General features: G+C 47.4%; 2 protein-coding genes and 1 long non-coding RNA gene across 3 annotated transcripts; 1 reads left to right on the top strand and 2 right to left on the bottom strand.

Annotated features, from left to right (window-relative positions):
- The first annotated feature begins 30 nt into the window (after positions 1-30).
- On the top strand, positions 31-4,614 carry psmf1 (proteasome inhibitor subunit 1). The gene is made up of 7 exons (XM_030092196.1): positions 31-232; positions 726-878; positions 1,191-1,273; positions 1,466-1,657; positions 2,508-2,564; positions 4,110-4,271; positions 4,394-4,614. The coding sequence occupies exons 1-7, from the start codon at positions 104-106 to the stop codon at positions 4,443-4,445; spliced, it is 828 nt and encodes a 275-aa protein (XP_029948056.1). The 5' UTR covers positions 31-103; the 3' UTR covers positions 4,446-4,614.
- A 1,895-nt stretch (positions 4,615-6,509) lies between these two features.
- LOC115388889 (uncharacterized) lies at positions 6,510-8,951 on the bottom strand. Its single transcript, XR_003931527.1, has 2 exons — positions 8,915-8,951; positions 6,510-6,617 (listed from the first exon to the last, which is right to left on the bottom strand). It is a non-coding gene; the product is annotated as an uncharacterized LOC115388889 (long non-coding RNA).
- Positions 8,952-13,676: 4,725 nt separating this feature from the next.
- On the bottom strand, positions 13,677-15,709 carry tmem74b (transmembrane protein 74B). Its single transcript, XM_030091662.1, has 3 exons — positions 15,677-15,709; positions 15,279-15,557; positions 13,677-14,282 (listed from the first exon to the last, which is right to left on the bottom strand). Exons 2-3 carry the CDS (start codon positions 15,507-15,509, stop codon positions 13,677-13,679), a joined length of 837 nt encoding a protein of 278 aa, XP_029947522.1. The 5' UTR covers positions 15,510-15,557; positions 15,677-15,709.
- Between the last annotated feature and the right edge of the window lie 1,507 nt (positions 15,710-17,216).

The following is a 17,216-nucleotide window of genomic DNA, read 5'->3' as shown; positions in this document are numbered from 1 at the left end:
ACTTCCGCCACGTGACCGACCCACTTCCGCTGAACTTCCGCCCTGACTCCGGTTTCGGTTTCTCTTCCTGTCCGCTGTGTTGATGCGAGAGCTGTGAGTAAACATGGCCGGGCTGGAGGTGTTGTACACCTGCGTGGCAGGCAGCGTCTCCTGTCCGCAGGACGCCGTGGTCTGTCTGGTCCACTGGGAGATGATCAAGAGCGGCTTCCGGTGTGTCGGCTCCGGGGACGAGGTGCGTTACGACACGCGCATCAACCGACATCAAATTAATAACAAACACTACGCATTCAGCTGAAAACGTCAGCGAATCGCTCACACGCCGAATCGAAGAAAACGCTTTAAACTTCTAGAAACCCATCTTACGGTGGTATTTGTTTTTTATTTCACTGGAAATATTTAGAGGATATCTTAAATCAGCATTTTTTTAAATAGGTATTCTGTACAGGCGAAGTTGCAGCCAGCTCGATTAGCGCCCTGAAGAAGACCCCCGAGAGTGTCTGACGTCAAATACATGGCTGTAGAAGTCTGACATGTGGATTTAGCGTGTTTTTGCTCGAGTTGTGAAAAGTGTCATGTCATGTTCAGCAAGCTAGCTGCGTCAGTGGGAGCTGACTGTGGAGGCATTGTGCTCTGCTGGAGTGGCTGTCTCCTCTGTCTCTGTCCCTGATGTTAACTGTCTCCTCTGTCCCTGATGATTATGTGTCTCCTCTGTCTCTGTCCTCCAGCCTCGCAGCTCTGATAAGAAGTCCGAGCTGCTGCCAGCTGACTGGAGCAGCAACAAGGAGCTGTACAGCCTGAGATATAAAGCCAACAGCTCTGACACCAACATGCTGCTCAAAGCCATCTCTGTGGACTCCACCTTGATCTTCAACCTGATGGTGGGCAGCATCACTGCAGGATGATGGCATCGTCCGTTCATTTTATTATAAACACATGACATGTGTCCTCTCTCCAGATGGCATTATTTCTTTGCTAGTTCACAGTGGACATAAACTGAGTTAAACTGTGTTAAACTGAGCTCATTAAGTAACTGGATGTTTGTACTGTGAGCATTTGATGATGTGTGTGCATGAGAAAGCAAGAAAGTGGCTTTAGTAGTATAATGTTCATCTGTATGTGTTGGTGGCTTGTTACTATGATCCGTTCTGAAATTCCTACCTTGTGTTAATCGGTGTTTTTGGTGTGTGTAGAACTGCAGCACGCAGCAGGTTTCAGACTTGACGGTGAACATCAGTGATCACGTGGACGCCGGCCAGCTGCACACGTTTGACAGGTTGGTTTGTGATTTATTGTTGTTTTACCTGAGTGAGACTCTCAGAGGAGCTTCAGCAGAAGGCTGAGGTCCGAGCATCTAGAGCCAGCCTGCATGGATGCATTGGCTTTGAATATTCAGAGACTGGCAGACACACATCCACACACGTCCATCTCAGTGTGTCTGAAGCTGAAAGCGGTTTGTCTTCGGCAGCGCCTTCAAGGACGCGGACGGGCTGTCGGAGATGGTGAGGAAGCAGCTGCTGCCCCCTCAGGACAAAGCGGCGGGACAGCGAGCTGAGACGAGGAGTCGCAGGGACGAGCAAGAGGAGGAGCAGAGAAGAAGAAGAGCGGAGGACAGCGACCCGCTCCGGATCCCCAGCAGACACCCCCGTCAGCCTCACTGGTTGGTGACCGCTCCGCTCTGCGGCTGCTTCCCCTCTCCTGAAGTGCAGATCGGATCAGCTTTGGATTCGGTTTGACTTCAAGACAGTGGGACTCCGTTTACACAACAAAGGTTTCTCGTTTATGTGGTAACGGTTTGGAAATGATGTAGTCTTCAGCCAGACAGGGGAATTCAGCTGTGAGGAAATGAACCTGATTGGCTGCAGAGAATTTCAGTTTAACAGAAGCTTTTTTGAATGAGATCAAGAAATCACAGCGGCAGAAGTCTCAGAGGTCAGATCTGAGAGGACAGCTTTGTTTATACATGTTTATACATCCATGAAGGCTTTAGTGTTTTACAGGCATGTGACCACTCCCCCGTCCTCCCCTTGTCCTCCCCTTGTCCTCCCCCCGTCCTCCCCCCGTCCTCCCCCCGTCCTCCCCTCGTCCTCCCCTCGTCCTCCCCCCGTCCTCCCCTCGTCCTCCCCCCGTCCTCCCCCCGTCCTCCCCTCGTCCCCGTCCTCCCAGCTGTGACCCGATCAGATGAGATGTGAGCTGATCTCAGCACTTTACCAACCTGGCTGCTGTCTCCTACTCGTCCCGAGGGAGAGACGGGGGAGGGGGGGCTGGTGGAAAACAAAGCAAAGAGCGACATAAAGAGAGAAGGCAAACATTAAAAACAGATCTGAATGAGTAGAGTGAAAAGGAGGAGGAGGAGGAGGAGGAGGAGGAGGAGGACATGTTGAAGTTGATGGAAATGAGGAGCAGCTGAAGGTTGAATTTATTTGGACGTAAAACAGCTAAACAAAAACAAAGCAGCTGTTTTTTTATTGTTGATGTTTACAGCTCATTGTTTTCTCTCTGTGTCCCAGGCCGGACCCCATGGTGCCCCCCTTCGCTGCAGGAGGGGCAGATCTGGATCCTTTCGGGTGAGTTTCTTCCCTCCTGACAGATTCTATGTAATTGTTTTGATGGAAGTCATTTCCCCCTGTGTGTGTGTGTGTGTGTGTGTGTGTGTGTGTGTGTGTGTGTGTGTGTGTGTGTGTGTGTGTGTGTGTGTGTGTGTGTGTGTGTGTGTGTGTGTGTGTGTGTGTGTGTGTGTGTGTGTGTGTGTGTGTGTGTGTGTGTGTGTGTGTGTGTGTGTGTGTGTGTGTGTGTGTGTGTGTGTGTGTGTGTGTGTGTGTGTGTGTGTGTGTGTGCTCGTATTTCTATCCTTGTTGGGGCCAAATGTCCCCACAAGGATAGCAAAACGTGAAACGACGTGCCTTGTGGGGACCTTTTTCCGGTCCTAAGTAGGAGAAACAGTGTTTTCTTGACCATGTTGTTGTTACTGAAAAAAGTAAAAGTGCTTTGTTGTGGTGTGGGTTAGGGTTAGGGTAAGGGTCAGGGTTAGGGGCTAGACATGAATGGGAGTCAATGGACGGTCCCCGCAAGGATAGAAATACGAGACTGTGTGTGTGTGCGTGTGTGCGTGTGTGCGTGCGTGCGTGCGTGCGTGTTTTCCTTCTAATCTGGGATTTTGGGGGATGAGCACTCGGAACACACACACACACACACACACACACAGCATTGGATTACAGGATCTGGTCCAGATTCCTTCTGAAAGCTGAATCTGAGGTTTTAGCGTCCAGCGTGTGACTGACGCAAAGGAAACACCAAAAAATAAATAGAAGAATCACATTCAGTCTGTAATGTTTTATTTTATTGCTCTCAAGCTTCACAATGTTTCCTGAAACAAAGATACCGCTGAGGAGGGTCTGGATCACTCTGTGTTCAGGGTGTTTGCAGTTTGTTTTGGCTTTGAGGTTCATTCAGTTTCCATCTCTTTGAGCTTGTGACTCTGTTGTGTTTTTAATTTTCAGTGCTGTTATTCATATTTTAGGATTTGCTTGTATCTCCTTGCTGGCATCGACCCTCTTGTTTGAGGACACAGTATTGTTTTAAAGGCTCCATTTACGCCGTTTCAAGTGGAAAAGCATCATTTTTGCATTTTCGTCTCAGTAAAGTGTAACATTTACGCGGCAGCGTTTAAAAAATGATGTCCTCTTCCACAGAAAAACTGAAAACGATGCAGTTTCCATGTTTGGCAACTAGTGGGTGCTGTTTGTCTTTTTAATAAAACCACACATGTGGAGAACAAATACACTCTAAAACATTAGCGATGGGAGAACACAGACGACCAAGCTGGTCTGTTATTCCAGTGACTGTCAGCTCTAAAACTCATAGGCGAGAAACTGAAGTTTAGCACTTTCACTTAAAATGTCGCGTAAACGAGGCCTGAGAGCTGCAGGTTGATCTGAAATGTAAATTCTGCTGGTTGGATTTTATTTCCTCTTCATCCGATAGTCAGACTGGAATGATTTGGTCCTGATTTTTAGGTCAAAGTAGCATCGACTGGAGTTGAGTCTGTCTCTCCCCGACCTCATTAAATCTTGTCGTCCTCCTCCTCCCCCTCTCCGTCCCCCCCCCCCCAGGTCTCGGGGCGGCGGTGGGATGATCGTGGACCCCCTGAGGTCGGGGTATCCTCGCTCCGGCTTCGACCCGTCCAGCGGCATCCCAGACATCCTTCCTCCAGGAGCCGTCCCCCCGGGGGCCCGCTTCGACCCGTTTGGACCGGTCGGACGTCACAGACCAGGGTGAGACACACACACACACAAACACACACACACACACACACACAACTAATAAAACACCTAAAATCCCAAGTGGGTCTTTATCAGATATTTGTGTGTGTGTGTGTGTCTGTGTGTGTGTGTAGGCCGGATCCGGACCACATGCCTCCTCCGGGATACGACGACATGTTCATGTAGAAGCTTCCCCTCGTCGGTCTGCTCCTCATCCTCGCTTCACTTTCTTCCACTTCACATTTTCCCTGCATTACCAGAAGAAAAAAATGTGTTTTTTTCTCGAGTGTTCATGAAGCAATAAATATGATGTAGAAATCTGTGTCTCACTTCAGATTAAACATTTTTTTAAAAATCCTTTCTGATGAACATTGAAAGTGGGTAAAGTATGATGCGAAAGAACTACGTTTTTATTCATAAAGTAAATTTTTCTTGTTCATGTCAACATTTGTGAGCGCCTTTATTTTGGAAGCTGGTGGCTCATAAAGCCCCAAAATATACGGCTTATTGTTATTGTGACATTAAAATACATCTTATGGTTCATATTTGTTCCTGAAGAAACAAACTGTGGAGTGAAAAATGGCAGAAAAAGGATGGAGACTGAGATATGAGGGAACAAAGGGCAGAGAGAGGAAGGAAAGATGAGATGGAGAGAAAAGTAGTAGAGAGGAAAACAAGGGAATAACTGAGAAAGGGAAAAAAAGATAAATACAGAGAGCAGGAGAGAAATTGAGGAATATGAGAAATGAAAGGTGCAGCAAAGACAAAGGGAAGAGAGGAGAGGGACTGATGGAAAACAAGATGGGATAAAGAAAATAAGACATCAAGAAGAAAGAGGAGGAAGGAGTTGTAAGACAAGGCTGGAGAGGAAGATGAGATACAGAGTGGAGACAGTGGAAGGTCGCCGACCCGTTCAGCAGATGGTTGAGGTTACCTGAGAGCCAGAACAAAACCACAAACAGCAACCATCCTCCAAGTCCTTGGAGGAAAGAACTGAGTTAAGAGAAGCAGAGAAGTGGTTCAGGTCAGCGACTGAAAGGATCTGCTGGAGGCTCCGACAGGGATCCATCATCCACAGGAGGACGACAGGAAGTCGAGGCTCCAACAAGGAAGAGGACAGGAAGTGGAGCCAAGGCTGCGTCACTGAAGGGTTTTACCAAATATTCAGTGGCCAAAGCCTCCAATAGCAAACAATAGTAATCTATAGTTGAACTGTAGCAGGAGAGAATTTCAATAAGTGCTTTGGATATGAATATGAAGATTTGTGTGTGTTCCTGTGTTTGATTCCATATTTAATTAAAAACAACAACAAAACATCTTCACTCGGAATTAAAAACAACAGCAAAACAGAAACTTTATTAGTCACGTTAACAAAGTGATATTTAAAAATCAGCGTGGTCGTTACATGGAGGATACAGCTCCTCAGGATGTACAGAAACGAGGCGTCGCGCCTTCACAGCGTCACACTAACAACATGCAGGACCTCCCGAAGCGCACGACACAGCATCTTTAAGAAGGACAAACCATCACACCGGCGATCCTGTCCTCCCTCCAGGACCCGTCGCAGTGAGAGCACAGCGCCTCACAGCGTTTCAACGTGCAGTCTGTCTCTCGCTTCTCATGTAAACTTTGTGCACTAGGTGGCAGTAGAAACAATCAGGGACTCACTGCACCATCTGGTGGTAGAAAGTGGAATGACAAGACAGATTACAGGTTAACTGGCCAGCTTGACCCTGTCCAGTCTCATATAGTTAGCATTTCATCTATTTTCAATCCAAAGAGACATTACTGAGTAAAAAAAACAATAAACATGAGCTGTGAATGCTGCTCAGTACTGCCACCTAATGCACAGGAGAGGAATCACTAAATATCACAAACCACACCTTGAAAAATCATTGAGAACTACATTCATTTGGAGGTTGGTGCTTTTAGGAGAAAATTTCACATTATTCATTTAGCTCGGCTCTTCGGCAGAATTTTAAAGACTTTAACGGACAGCCGTCGATCGTAAACATCTTCAACATCTTCAACATTTGCAAGAATTACAAAAACAAAGTTGTGAATTCTTGTCTGAATTCCACAGTGTGTCTAAAAGCAGATGAAAACTGATTTTCCAGCGTAGATATTGCACACATCTGCTGCGTAACACACTTCACCAAACCTCTACACACATAAATATATTTCAAATTTAAACATCTCTGCAACCCATAAACATTTCCAGCACTTTACTCTGTAAATAACATTATTTTAAAGTGATATATCCCTTTAATTCCTTTCTTTTATTAAATATTTGTGCTAAACATTACTTTCATTGTCAGATATTGATTGCAAAAAGATCTTTGAAACACGACTCCTCCTCTTCAGGCCACACAATGTATTTTAATGTCATTCTTTCTGTACATGTTTGATTATTAATTTTTTTTTATTGTGGTTGAAGTGATATTTCACTCAGGAAAAAAAATCTATTTTAACGTGAACTTCAGACCTGCTCTCTGCTCTGCCAAACCCGCCTGTGTGAAACATTGACTCTTCTCATTAAAATGCTTTAAACCCAGCAGGCTGGAAGAAGAAAAATAAAAATGAAAATAAAGAGCAGGACTGCTGAATGAAGGACAGATTACTGTGATGTTTTTGTGACGCTGTTTCCTGTTTTGCTCTCAGGAACCAATTTGTACATTCATTGAGTCTCTGGGTGAAATGCTACGGCTGTGTGTGTGTGTGTGTGTGTGTGTGTGTGTGTGTGTGTGTGTGTGTGTGTGTGTGTGTGTGTATGTGTGTCGCTCTGGCTCAGGTGTTTCTGGGTGTGTGTATCTGGAGCTTGTAGTCATGGCGACCTTGGCGGTGTGTGTTTTCCAGACGCAGCGAGACGAGCAGTGATTAATGAGGGCCAGCTCGGGGGTTGAAACCCCGCACGCTGCTGAAGTGTCCTTGAGTAACGCGCTGAATCCGAAAGCAGCTGTGGTCGACCTTTGACCTGCGAGCGCTCTGTGCGAAGGACACAGGGCGCCATTTTGGCTCTTCTTCTGCAGAAGGCCTAACGTACGTCTTAATAATGCGCCAGGGTGCTGCCTGGTCTCAGTGAGCTGCTGATGTGGGCGTTTCCATGGAAACGGACATCCTGAAAACTTTTCTGAAACAAAAAACGCCTTTTCACTCGTAAAGTCGTGTAAACGGGGCCTCGGTTATTTACGGCGTGCATCAGAAGTGTCACAGAGTGAAACGTGAGGCTTGTGTGCGTGGAGGTGCTGAGGTTTGATTCCCTTCGCATGGCGCCGCCGTGCGCCGCCGCACGCCGGCTCCACCCTCCTGTTCTCCTGCCTTCAGGTTGTGTTTACTCCGCTGAATCTGGCTGTGGGCCGGATTAACGCTCGGCTCCTCACAGAGAAACGCCCGCTGAAGGCAGCTTGTTCCCAGACTGCCGCTGTCTCCGGGCTCCAGGGGACAGCCGGAGGCTTTCAGACGTCGCCTCCTCTGCGGCGTCCTCACAAGGACTTTCCGTGACATCCGAGAGCCGCTCCACCAACACTTCCCGTTATAAATAGACTATTTCTATGGTAACAGAGACGTTGCGCCACCGACGGCATGAAGATTGATTTTCTGGTGTGTCTTTGACCGAGGTGCTCATGTTTGGTCTTGACATTCACGAGACCTGAAACAGTCCTGCTCTTTTCACGGAGAGCTTCAGCTGCTAACACTCTTCCTCTCATTCATCTCATCTGAGCTCGCTCTTGTCTCATGGAGGAGAGGTGTTTGAGTGGCGGCTCTCTCTCCACATCACTTTACCTTACTGGATGAAATCCTGTCACACACTCCTCAGTCACAGTTCAACATTTCAGTGGCGACAGACAGGCTAACAGCAGCTAACAGCAGCTAACAGCAGCTAATATCAGCTAACAGCAGCTAACAGCAGCTAACAGCAGCTAATAGCAGCGACGTTCGTCCTGCTGGTTGCTGTGTTACTGAACTCCTAGCTTCTCTTTCTATGAGCCGTCTGCACATTGGGAGTTTCTCTTCACGGTTCCTTCTTCTTGTCATCAGTTCACTAATCTTTCCTTCAAAAAGATCTAACATCCAGATGATAGAGCATCTTCTCCATTCGACCACCAGGTGTGGAATAATTATGACTGTCACTTAATAAATGGTTAATCACATTTTTCAGAATTAGAATGTTAATCTCTCACAGTTCAGCCTTTTTCAGTTTGTATATTGCACAGGTTCACTTCATATTTGCTCAGATTCCGTTTAATTCGTCAGATGAAGGCATTCGTGTCCCGTTGATAAAGTGAAGAGCTCCTCTAAGAATGAAGAGGTTTAACGTCTCACTGATCAGTGAGGAGCAGTTCAGCTTCCTGCTCAGCTGACTCCCTCCATACAGCTGCAGTAAAAACCCTCAGACCCTCCAGCTCTGTGCACTCAGACTGAAGCCACCCAGCAGCCCCCTCTTCCTCCTCCTCCTCCTCCTCCTCCTCCCTCCACCAGATTCATTCTAAGTCAGCTTTCTCTCACTGGTTGAATCTTTCAGTCTGATCTGCATCTCTTCGTGGCCTGGACGCTCCGGGGCGAGAACCAGAACCTGAATGTGTCACTCATCTCATCCTCCTCTTAGAGAACCACCTCCAGTCATCCGGGACTCCATGACCCACCACCACCACCACCCTCCTCCCCCTCCTCCTCCTCCTCCTCACTTCTGTTCAGATTCATCTCAGCTGGAGAATGTTATCAGCAGTTAGTTGGAGGTATTTATTTATTGCCACCACATTCTGACGATGTGGGCATAACTGAGCTGAAGCTGGACTGGCTGCTTTTGTCCCTGTGTGAATCAAATTAAAATAATGAGGAAACGAGCTCAGAGTTTTAAACCTACACTAAGGAACTTTTCAACCTCAATAAAACATTTTAATATCTTTTGTGATGATACATCGACTTACAACTAGTTGAATGACCCCTCTGTCACGGCCTGAGGGCGTCAGTATTGCTTCCACTTGGACTGAGCAGCTGTGAGGAGGGTGGTAGGAACCCTGCACACTAAAAAACTCCAAATGTGCGGACTGCTTTACGGCATGCGTCACATCATGATAGAACATTGTTTAACCACCATTAGATTCATGACCTCGTCGCTATCCATCCTTCACACAGCCACTGGAAACAAATGTAGGCGAGTTCAGTCCGACAGCACGCCACCGGGAGCAGCATTTTACGACGCCACGCGCTAGTCCTCATGGGAACTGTAGTATTCGTTCAGGCAAAACACTACCACTTTTGTCCACTGGCGCCGCCAAAATCAACGAAAACTGAAAGTTCCTTAGTGTTGCTTTAAGGCCCCGTTTAAACGACAATGGTGCAAAAACACACCGTCTGGAAACGGCTCTTGAGGTGGAACCTTCTGACAACGCAACGGCTGACTGTGTAAATGAGCGAAAATGCAACTTTCTGAAAACACTCGGGCACCGTCCTGCTTATTCTCATAAGGGAGCTGGGTTTCATTTTATTTAAAACCGTCACTTTGGATTTGAGGCTTTTTTAATGGTTGATTTTGGTCATTTGGGTTCAAATTCAACACAAATGTATTTATATGATGCTTTTTTCACATATTTCTGATTTTTAAGTCTTAATTTTCTGCACACAGGTGAAGAATAACCCAAATTTTTGTTAAAGCTGTAACAAAAACACAAAAACTGATTGTAAACATTGTGAATTTACGTTTGTATTTTAAATGATCCCATTATTTTTAAAGTTGTTTATTATTTTGGGATTTAAAAACAAATTTAAGGACTTAAGTGAAATTTCGAGTTAAATAAATGCTGCTACTGAACACATTTAACTGTGTAGCCAAAAAATGTTCCATTGTGTAAATAATCTGCTCCTTCAGAGCTCTGCTCGTTGAGCTGCTGCTGTTGAATAAGAGAAGAAAATCCTTCCTCTCCTGGCAAGCTTTATTTTTTTTTGCATTTCCTTTTTTAACTGCGTTTGCATATTAGTATTTGGTTTGTGAGCGAGAGCGTCTGCTGGGCCTCGTACAGCCGTGTGTGTGTGTGTGTGTGTGTGTTTCTGTTTTGTTTGATATTTACAGTTTGTTTGTCCTGAAAAATAAAACTGTGGTTCCAGACCAGAATCAGTGTGTGTGTGTGTGTGTGTGTGTGTGTGTGTGTGTGTGTGTGTGTGTGTGTGTGTGTGTGTGTGTGTGTGTGTGTGTGTGTGTGAGGGGAAAAGTACTGGATTGGGATTTATATGTATGTGTGTGTGTGTGTGTGTGTGCGTGTGTGTGTGCTATAATTTTAGAGAGAGAAGGAAAAAAGGATGCTTAATGTATCATAAATGTCTTGTTGTATTAAAATATATTTTAACAAACACATGAATTCTTTTTAAGTCAATAAACCCTCTATATTTACCTTCAATCATTTAGCGATGTCAGGCTAATTCTCTCCGGCTGAAAATTACTGAAATTACTGTGGAAACTTTATTTGGTTTTTTTTTCTTTCTTGATTAATAGTGTAGAAAATATCCAGGCTGACGTTACATAGAGTTCAGAGATTTACCAGACAACATTTTCCAGTGAGAATGCAAATTTTTTTTTCGCATTTTGGGGTCTGTTTCCATGACAACGGTGCTCAGGGCCAATGAAAAAACACTCCAACTCCATCATCCCGTAGAACAACCAGCAGCGCCCACTAGTGGCCCGGCATGGAAAGTACCATTGCGTTCAGCAGTTCTGCTGTTCCCGAGGAAACGGACAGCGATTTCAGATTGTTGCCGTGTAAACAAGAAACCTTTCCGAAACGGAAACACAAAAACTTTGGGCTTCGGTTATCAACACAGTCAGCTCAGTGGAACGTTGCAGCCTCCTGGTATTTTCTACACTATGAGAAACAGCGCCACCTCCAGGCTTCAAACTGAATTCCATGTGTTTAATTAAACCTGCAGTCGAGTCGGAGCGGACAGTTTCAGCTCGATCGAGTGTTGTTTATAATTACTGTCGGCTTTTTCAGGAGAAGGTCGGGTGAGGTCAGGAAGAATGCAGGTGTGTGTGAGTGTGTGTGTGTGTGTGTGTGTGTGTGTGTGTGTGTGTGTGTGTGTGTGTGTGTGGCTACATTACCCTTGGCTAACTGGTTCACTATACAGACTGCAGTAGATTAGCATAATAATAGGAGGAGTGTATAGACAATGTACAGTGTGTGTGTTTACTGGTTAAGGCATATCGTATCCTTACATCACATAAATAACTCGACTTTACATATAATACAACGAAGCAGGCGCAGCGTCATTAAAGGCTCGTGGGTCACCTTCGCGTTCGGGACGAACTATTAGCAGGTTTCATTGGATCCCGTCTTTCCCGGAGTGGACGGACTTGTTCGGTTTCCAAAGTGTGGCTCATGTCTCCTCCTCAGATCACATTAGACAGAATAAAATGGAATATATTGGTTAAACACACATCCTCGCTCGAGAATTATTGCCTCCAGGGATTCACTTGATGTATCCCTCACTGCATCCTTTGTAACTCTGCTGCAAAGTCAGTTTGAGTCACTTTGGTTATTATTTGTTTTGACCAGTTATAATTTTCAACACTAAAAAAAACTTTGACTCCACCGAAATGTAACGTTTAAGTCTCTGTGTGTGTTATTGTCACACTTGTAGAGATCTTCCTCCCACATTTTGGGAAAACAACTTCATTCATAAACAATGCTTCACTTCATTTGTTTTGAAGACTCTTCTTTTTCTGTTAAGTCTGAAGGCTGATATCAGAGAGCACATCATATGACACATCCCCAATTTTCTTGTAAAATTCCACAAAACATTCACATTTACAGTTTCTCAGGCAGAAAGCTCGCTTCTTCAGGTTGGAAGTGTGTGAAACATTTTTACATTCTTGTAAATATTTGTCAAGATATGAAGATTTGAACTGTTGGCTTTTTGATTTGACACAATCAGAGGAAGTGAAAATGTTTGTATCTATTCATGAAGGTGAAATTCACGTCGTGCTTTCCCCTTTTGAGGACTAAAATAATGCACATCTGTTCCAGAGTACTGATTTTAGAAGAATCAGTACATCTGTGAAGGATTTTTGAATAAGATTGAAGTAACATGAGGCCAAGAATGCTCCTCTCACGTAATTTCTGACGCTGCATGTACTTTTTTAAGGTGGATTTCTAATTGTAGCTGATCTTGAAACAGGATAATAAAGTTTTTGTTGGATTGCAGACCCGATGAATAGGAGAGTAAAGAGAAAGGAAAACATACAAAATTGTAAATTTGTGTATTTGTTTCCCTCAAAATACCATAAATAAGTCTGATTTTGTGTTGAGTTTACTTTTTACGTATGAGTATTTTTTCCACCTTAGAAAGTAACATTTAAATGTTGGAGTTTGGCTCAGATCTTCTCATATTTGTGAATATCGGAGCAGGATTTTCACGTTTGGTCACACTGTGAAGGAGCAGCTGCTGATGGAGGGTGTTCATTTCCGGCGACGCCAGCAGAAAAACGCTGTTCAGTCAGCACCGGGCAGCGGCTGGGTGTGAAGTGAACCGAGACGCTTCGAGCGAGCCACATCTCCAGCGTTTAAAAAACTCATTTCAGACGGAGCTGACTTACAGACACGGAACGGGAGGAGTGAGGAAAATGTGCATTTAGTCGACTTTCGCACATCTGGTGTGAAATGTCTCGTCTCCTCCGGCTGTCGCCCGCAAACTCACAAGGATCAAAAACACAGCTGGAAATTTAAAAAATAGCTGATATGTGTCAGGTGGAGACGTTTCCACCTGCTGGAGTGATCTCCAGGAAATCTGTTTCTGTGGTGAAGGAGTGTCTGGCGCCTCACACGCTCACCTCTGACCTCTGAAGCTCAAACAAAGGAATATGAAACGAGTATGAAGCGATCTGTGACCACGAGGAGCCGAGAAGACTCAGCGAATGTCTCTAGCAGAACGCTTCAGGCTGAGCTGATCGCTCTCTGCTCTCTGCAGTGACTCTCTAACTGTCTGATTTCTCTGCTCGTTGCTGGTGTTGGTTGAAAGCGTCCCGGCTCACTTCCAGACCCGTTGCCGCGGTTTCCTGGTGTGAGGAAAGAGTGCGGCGCCCTCCATCACGTCAGTCTGAAGCCTTGACTTCCTGCTAACTGACTGTAACGTCAGACATGACAGGTTTTCGTCCGACTCGGGGAAACCTCGCCGGCTTTGCTCTCTGCGGTGCTTTTCTTACGTCTCAATGTGCTTTCCAACGCGGCGCTCAGTCTGCGATGGACGTGGGAGGATTCAGCGGCGAGCCGCTGGTCGGTGAATGAGCGCTTACCTCCGCTTCCAGCCTCTCCGTAGATTCACACATCCTCCTCTCAGAGCCTCGTGCTGGAGATGGGCCTTGACCTGCGCCGCCGTGCATCCCCATAATGCACCTGGCGCCGGCTGCAGAGCGAAGGCAGCGGCGGGTTAGTGGAGTCCGGAGGAGGAAGGAGGAGCAGGAGGAGGAGCAGAGCCTCTGCTCGGTCCCGGGTTCGATTTGTGATCCCGCCCCTCTGCGGGCTCCACCAGAAGCTCCTCCCCTCCGTCCGCCGCGTCTCCCTCCCCCGCCTCGCCCGTGGCCAGCTGCTTCATGTGCAGGTTGATGGAGCCGTAAGTCCTCTTGGGCCGGACGAAGGCGGCGCGGCGCCGGTACATCTCGCCGCGGCAGATGGAGACCATGAGCAGCACGGACAGGAACATCCCGCCCAGCGTCAGCAGGCCCAGCCCCGCGATGATGCACTTGTCCAGGTGGGAGCCCAGCCGGGCGTAGTACATCTCCAGCTTCTCCATCTGCCGCGCCGACACCAGGTCCGGGTCCACCTTGGCCTCCCGCGGGATGGTGTAGGCGATGACCACCAGCACGATGCCGCTCACCAGGAACACCAGCGCCAGGATGAAGCCGTAGTCCGCGGAGTGGTCGTCGGCAGAGCTGAACTCCGTCAGGTCCTGGGCCTCCTCCTGACCCCCTCCTCCTCCTCCTCCTCCTCCTCCATCCTCCTCATCGTACGACTGGGAGGAGGACTCCTGCTGGGGCTGGAAACAGGGATGAGAGAAGCAGAGTGAAAGAGGGAGGAGTGAAACTTTCCTCTGTCCAGTTCAGGTCGTGGATTTCGGAGGTTCTTGGTCTCAGCAGCGGCTCTGGATTCCCTCCCTCGCCTCGTCACCATAAACAATAAGTACATCTGTAAAACTGTCACTCGCGATCTTTTCACACATCTCATTGTTCCTGCCAGCAGATGGCAGCTAGGATAAATCACCAGAAATGAAAAGCAGAGCTAAACTCATTACTCCAACACATGACACGTCATTAAAGTGACTCAAAACATTAACAGTCAAGCTGTCACGAAGACTTCATCTCTAAATCTGTAAACGTGTGTGTTGTCTCTCTCACGATGGAAAAACAAAGAAATTCTAAAGTTCAGATCAAGTTACTGCAGGAGACTTGAGTTTTGAAGAAAAATTTGATCTTCTGTTAAGATAACATCCATTTATCAGAGTGGCTACATTAATTTAATCTATTTATTGATTTATTGCTGCATTGAGAACAAACGATCAGTTTAAAATACCAATAAGTTCACGTCGTGCTATGCCGGCTTATCACTTTGTTTGGAGAACCTCATATTTCTTCAAGCTGCAGGAAATCCAGACTGAAGGTAAACAAGAACAAGAATAAATGTAAAAAATGTCAAACACAAGCGACACTTCATCACCAGACATCTGAGGCCCCGTTTACACAACGACGCTTCAAGTGGGAACGTTTTGAAAACGATGTGTGTTTACACGGAAACGAGAGAAACGCTGGTGTAGTTTTCATGTTGGACCACGAGAGGCGCTGTGGTGTTTTCCTGCTGTCTTTACAGGGACGGAGCAGAAGCGTTTCCAGAAAGTTGTGTTTTCCCCCGTTGACACGACAACGGAGCAGGAGCATTTCTGACCTTTTAAATTTAGAATCCTAAAACGTGATTAAAGTTCAGCGTTTTCACTTGAAGACGTGTAAACGGGCATCGGTCGGGCCGCAGCCCCGCCCACCTTGCTTCCTGACCCGGAGGGCGGGTACCTCGCCGCCTCCGCCTCCGACTCCTTCCCCTGCTGCGGCTCCTCGTCCTGCAGGTAGGAGGCGTTCTCGAAGCCCCGGGCGGCGCCGCCCGCCGGGGCCGCCGGCCAGCGGTGGGAGCCGGGCGTGGGGGAGGGCCCACGGCGGCCTCCGCCTCCTCCGCCTCGCAGCTCCCGGAGCTCTACGGCGTTGACAGACGACTCCATGGAAACGTGCTCATGTCTCCAACAGGCGTCCGGCCGGCATCCTCCGCTCTGAGGGACACGATGGACACACTGCAGTCAGCACCATCCAATATCCTGTTTACTGAATGATCTTAGTTCAAAAAGTGATTCAGTTATGATCAGTTCTGTAATCAAACACACAGAATCACCTTGGTGGGTTTTTATTTCCATTTTTCCTTCTCCCATCAGCGCCGTCAGTCCTGCAGATCCCGATGGAGTTCTGATGAGGAGAACAGGCCTGAGCAAACAAAAGAGAGGAAGAAAGAAGAAAAAGGTGTTTTAGTCCAAACAAGCCTGAAGCCATAAAGCAGGTCGAGTTGTAGAAATAACGCTGAATAGGAAAAAGCTGCACTGAATTTGTAGCTTCACACCAAACTATGTGTCAGTGTTTGTACATTTTCTCATATTTTCCAGGTAAAACCATCTGTGAGAACGTTTCACTGAAGCAAAAAGGCCGAAAGCAACAAATACAACAAAACGTCACCTGAATATTTAATCATGCTCTTTGAATGTTGCTGAATTATCACAGTTTGATCATAGGAAACATGAAAAACAATGAAGCCATCTGCTTGATAAAGGGTTAAAGGCAGTGAAGACACCCGGTCTGGGTGTGATCCTCAGGCTGCAGGAGCTGCTGTGAAGGATCAAACAATCCTCCAGGCTCAGGAGCAGAAAGCTCCTTTTTCCTTATTTTAATTCCACCTGATCCCTCTGAAAATATTAAACAGGGGAGGAGGAGGAGGAGGAGGAGGAGGAGGAGGAGGAGGAGGGAGGGGGCTCCAGGCTGAAGAAGCCCACTGACACACTTCCTATTTATCAGGAGGGAATCAGAGGAGGCGGTGAGCAAGCTGTCAAATTACCGTCAGCATCTCAGTGACCTTGATGCGCCAAACTGCCAAAACCTGGAGCTGTCCGCTGCTGCCCGTGTGCGCGCGCGTGTGTGTATGTGTGTGCGCGCGCGCATGTGTGCGTGCGTGTGCAGATAGTATCGGGATGATCCGGAGCAGATAAGCAGCTCCACACCGCCTGACACGCTTTTCGTGACCCGGAGCAGACGGACGGTCAGTCGGCGCAGCGGCGCGGGGAGCGGCGCGTCCTCCGCGGGGAGACACCGGGAGAGGCTCCGGTATCCAGGCAGCATCCACCCCGGCTGCCTCCGCCGCCGCGGAGCCCGAGAGGCATCGATCAGTCGGAGGAGGAGGAGGACGGAATGCGCAAAGGGAGCGGAGGGCAGCGGGGTGTGGGCTGCGGGGACCGGGGACCGGGGACCGGGGACCGGGCGTCTTACCTGGAGCTGCTGGAGCCGAGACCGGAGCAGGTTCAGGCGGATGAGGAGCTGCGGAGGGAGGGAGGGATGCTGCTGGATGAGAGAGAGAGAGAGAGAGAGAGAGAGAGAGAGAGAGAGAGAGAGAGAGAGAGAGAGAGAGAGAGAGAGAGAGAGAGAGAGAGAGACTGATCATGCGCAAAAAGCAGCTCGTGGTTTCCTCTGCTGGTGTCTGTCAGAGTCACAGGATCCACTTTGCGCCTTTTGACCTACATCTCTCTCTCTCTCTCTCTCTCTCTCACACACACACACACACACACACACACACACACACACACACACACACACACACACACACACACACACACACACACACACACACACACACACACACACACACACACACCAATGCTGTTTATTTTCCA

Source organism: Salarias fasciatus, chromosome 5 (assembly GCF_902148845.1).
Source record: "Salarias fasciatus chromosome 5, fSalaFa1.1, whole genome shotgun sequence".
Taxonomy (NCBI): Eukaryota; Metazoa; Chordata; class Actinopteri; order Blenniiformes; family Blenniidae; genus Salarias; species Salarias fasciatus.
The sequence above is the reverse complement of the archived record's forward strand: the minus strand, read 5'-3'. Positions and strand labels throughout refer to the sequence as shown.

Excerpts from the sequence above, each read along its gene's own strand:
- psmf1 (XM_030092196.1), top strand. The coding sequence starts at position 104 with ATGGCCGGGCTGGAGGTGTTGTACACCTGCGTGGCAGGCAGCGTCTCC. Across the intron at positions 233-725 it reads GTGTCGGCTCCGGGGACGAG|CCTCGCAGCTCTGATAAGAA; the intron begins GTGCGTTACGAC and ends TCTGTCCTCCAG. Across the intron at positions 4,272-4,393 it reads GTCGGACGTCACAGACCAGG|GCCGGATCCGGACCACATGC; the intron begins GTGAGACACACA and ends GTGTGTGTGTAG.
- tmem74b (XM_030091662.1), bottom strand. The coding sequence starts at position 15,509 with ATGGAGTCGTCTGTCAACGCCGTAGAGCTCCGGGAGCTGCGAGGCGGA. Across the intron at positions 14,283-15,278 it reads CCTCCGGGTCAGGAAGCAAG|CCCCAGCAGGAGTCCTCCTC; the intron begins GTGGGCGGGGCT and ends CCCTGTTTCCAG.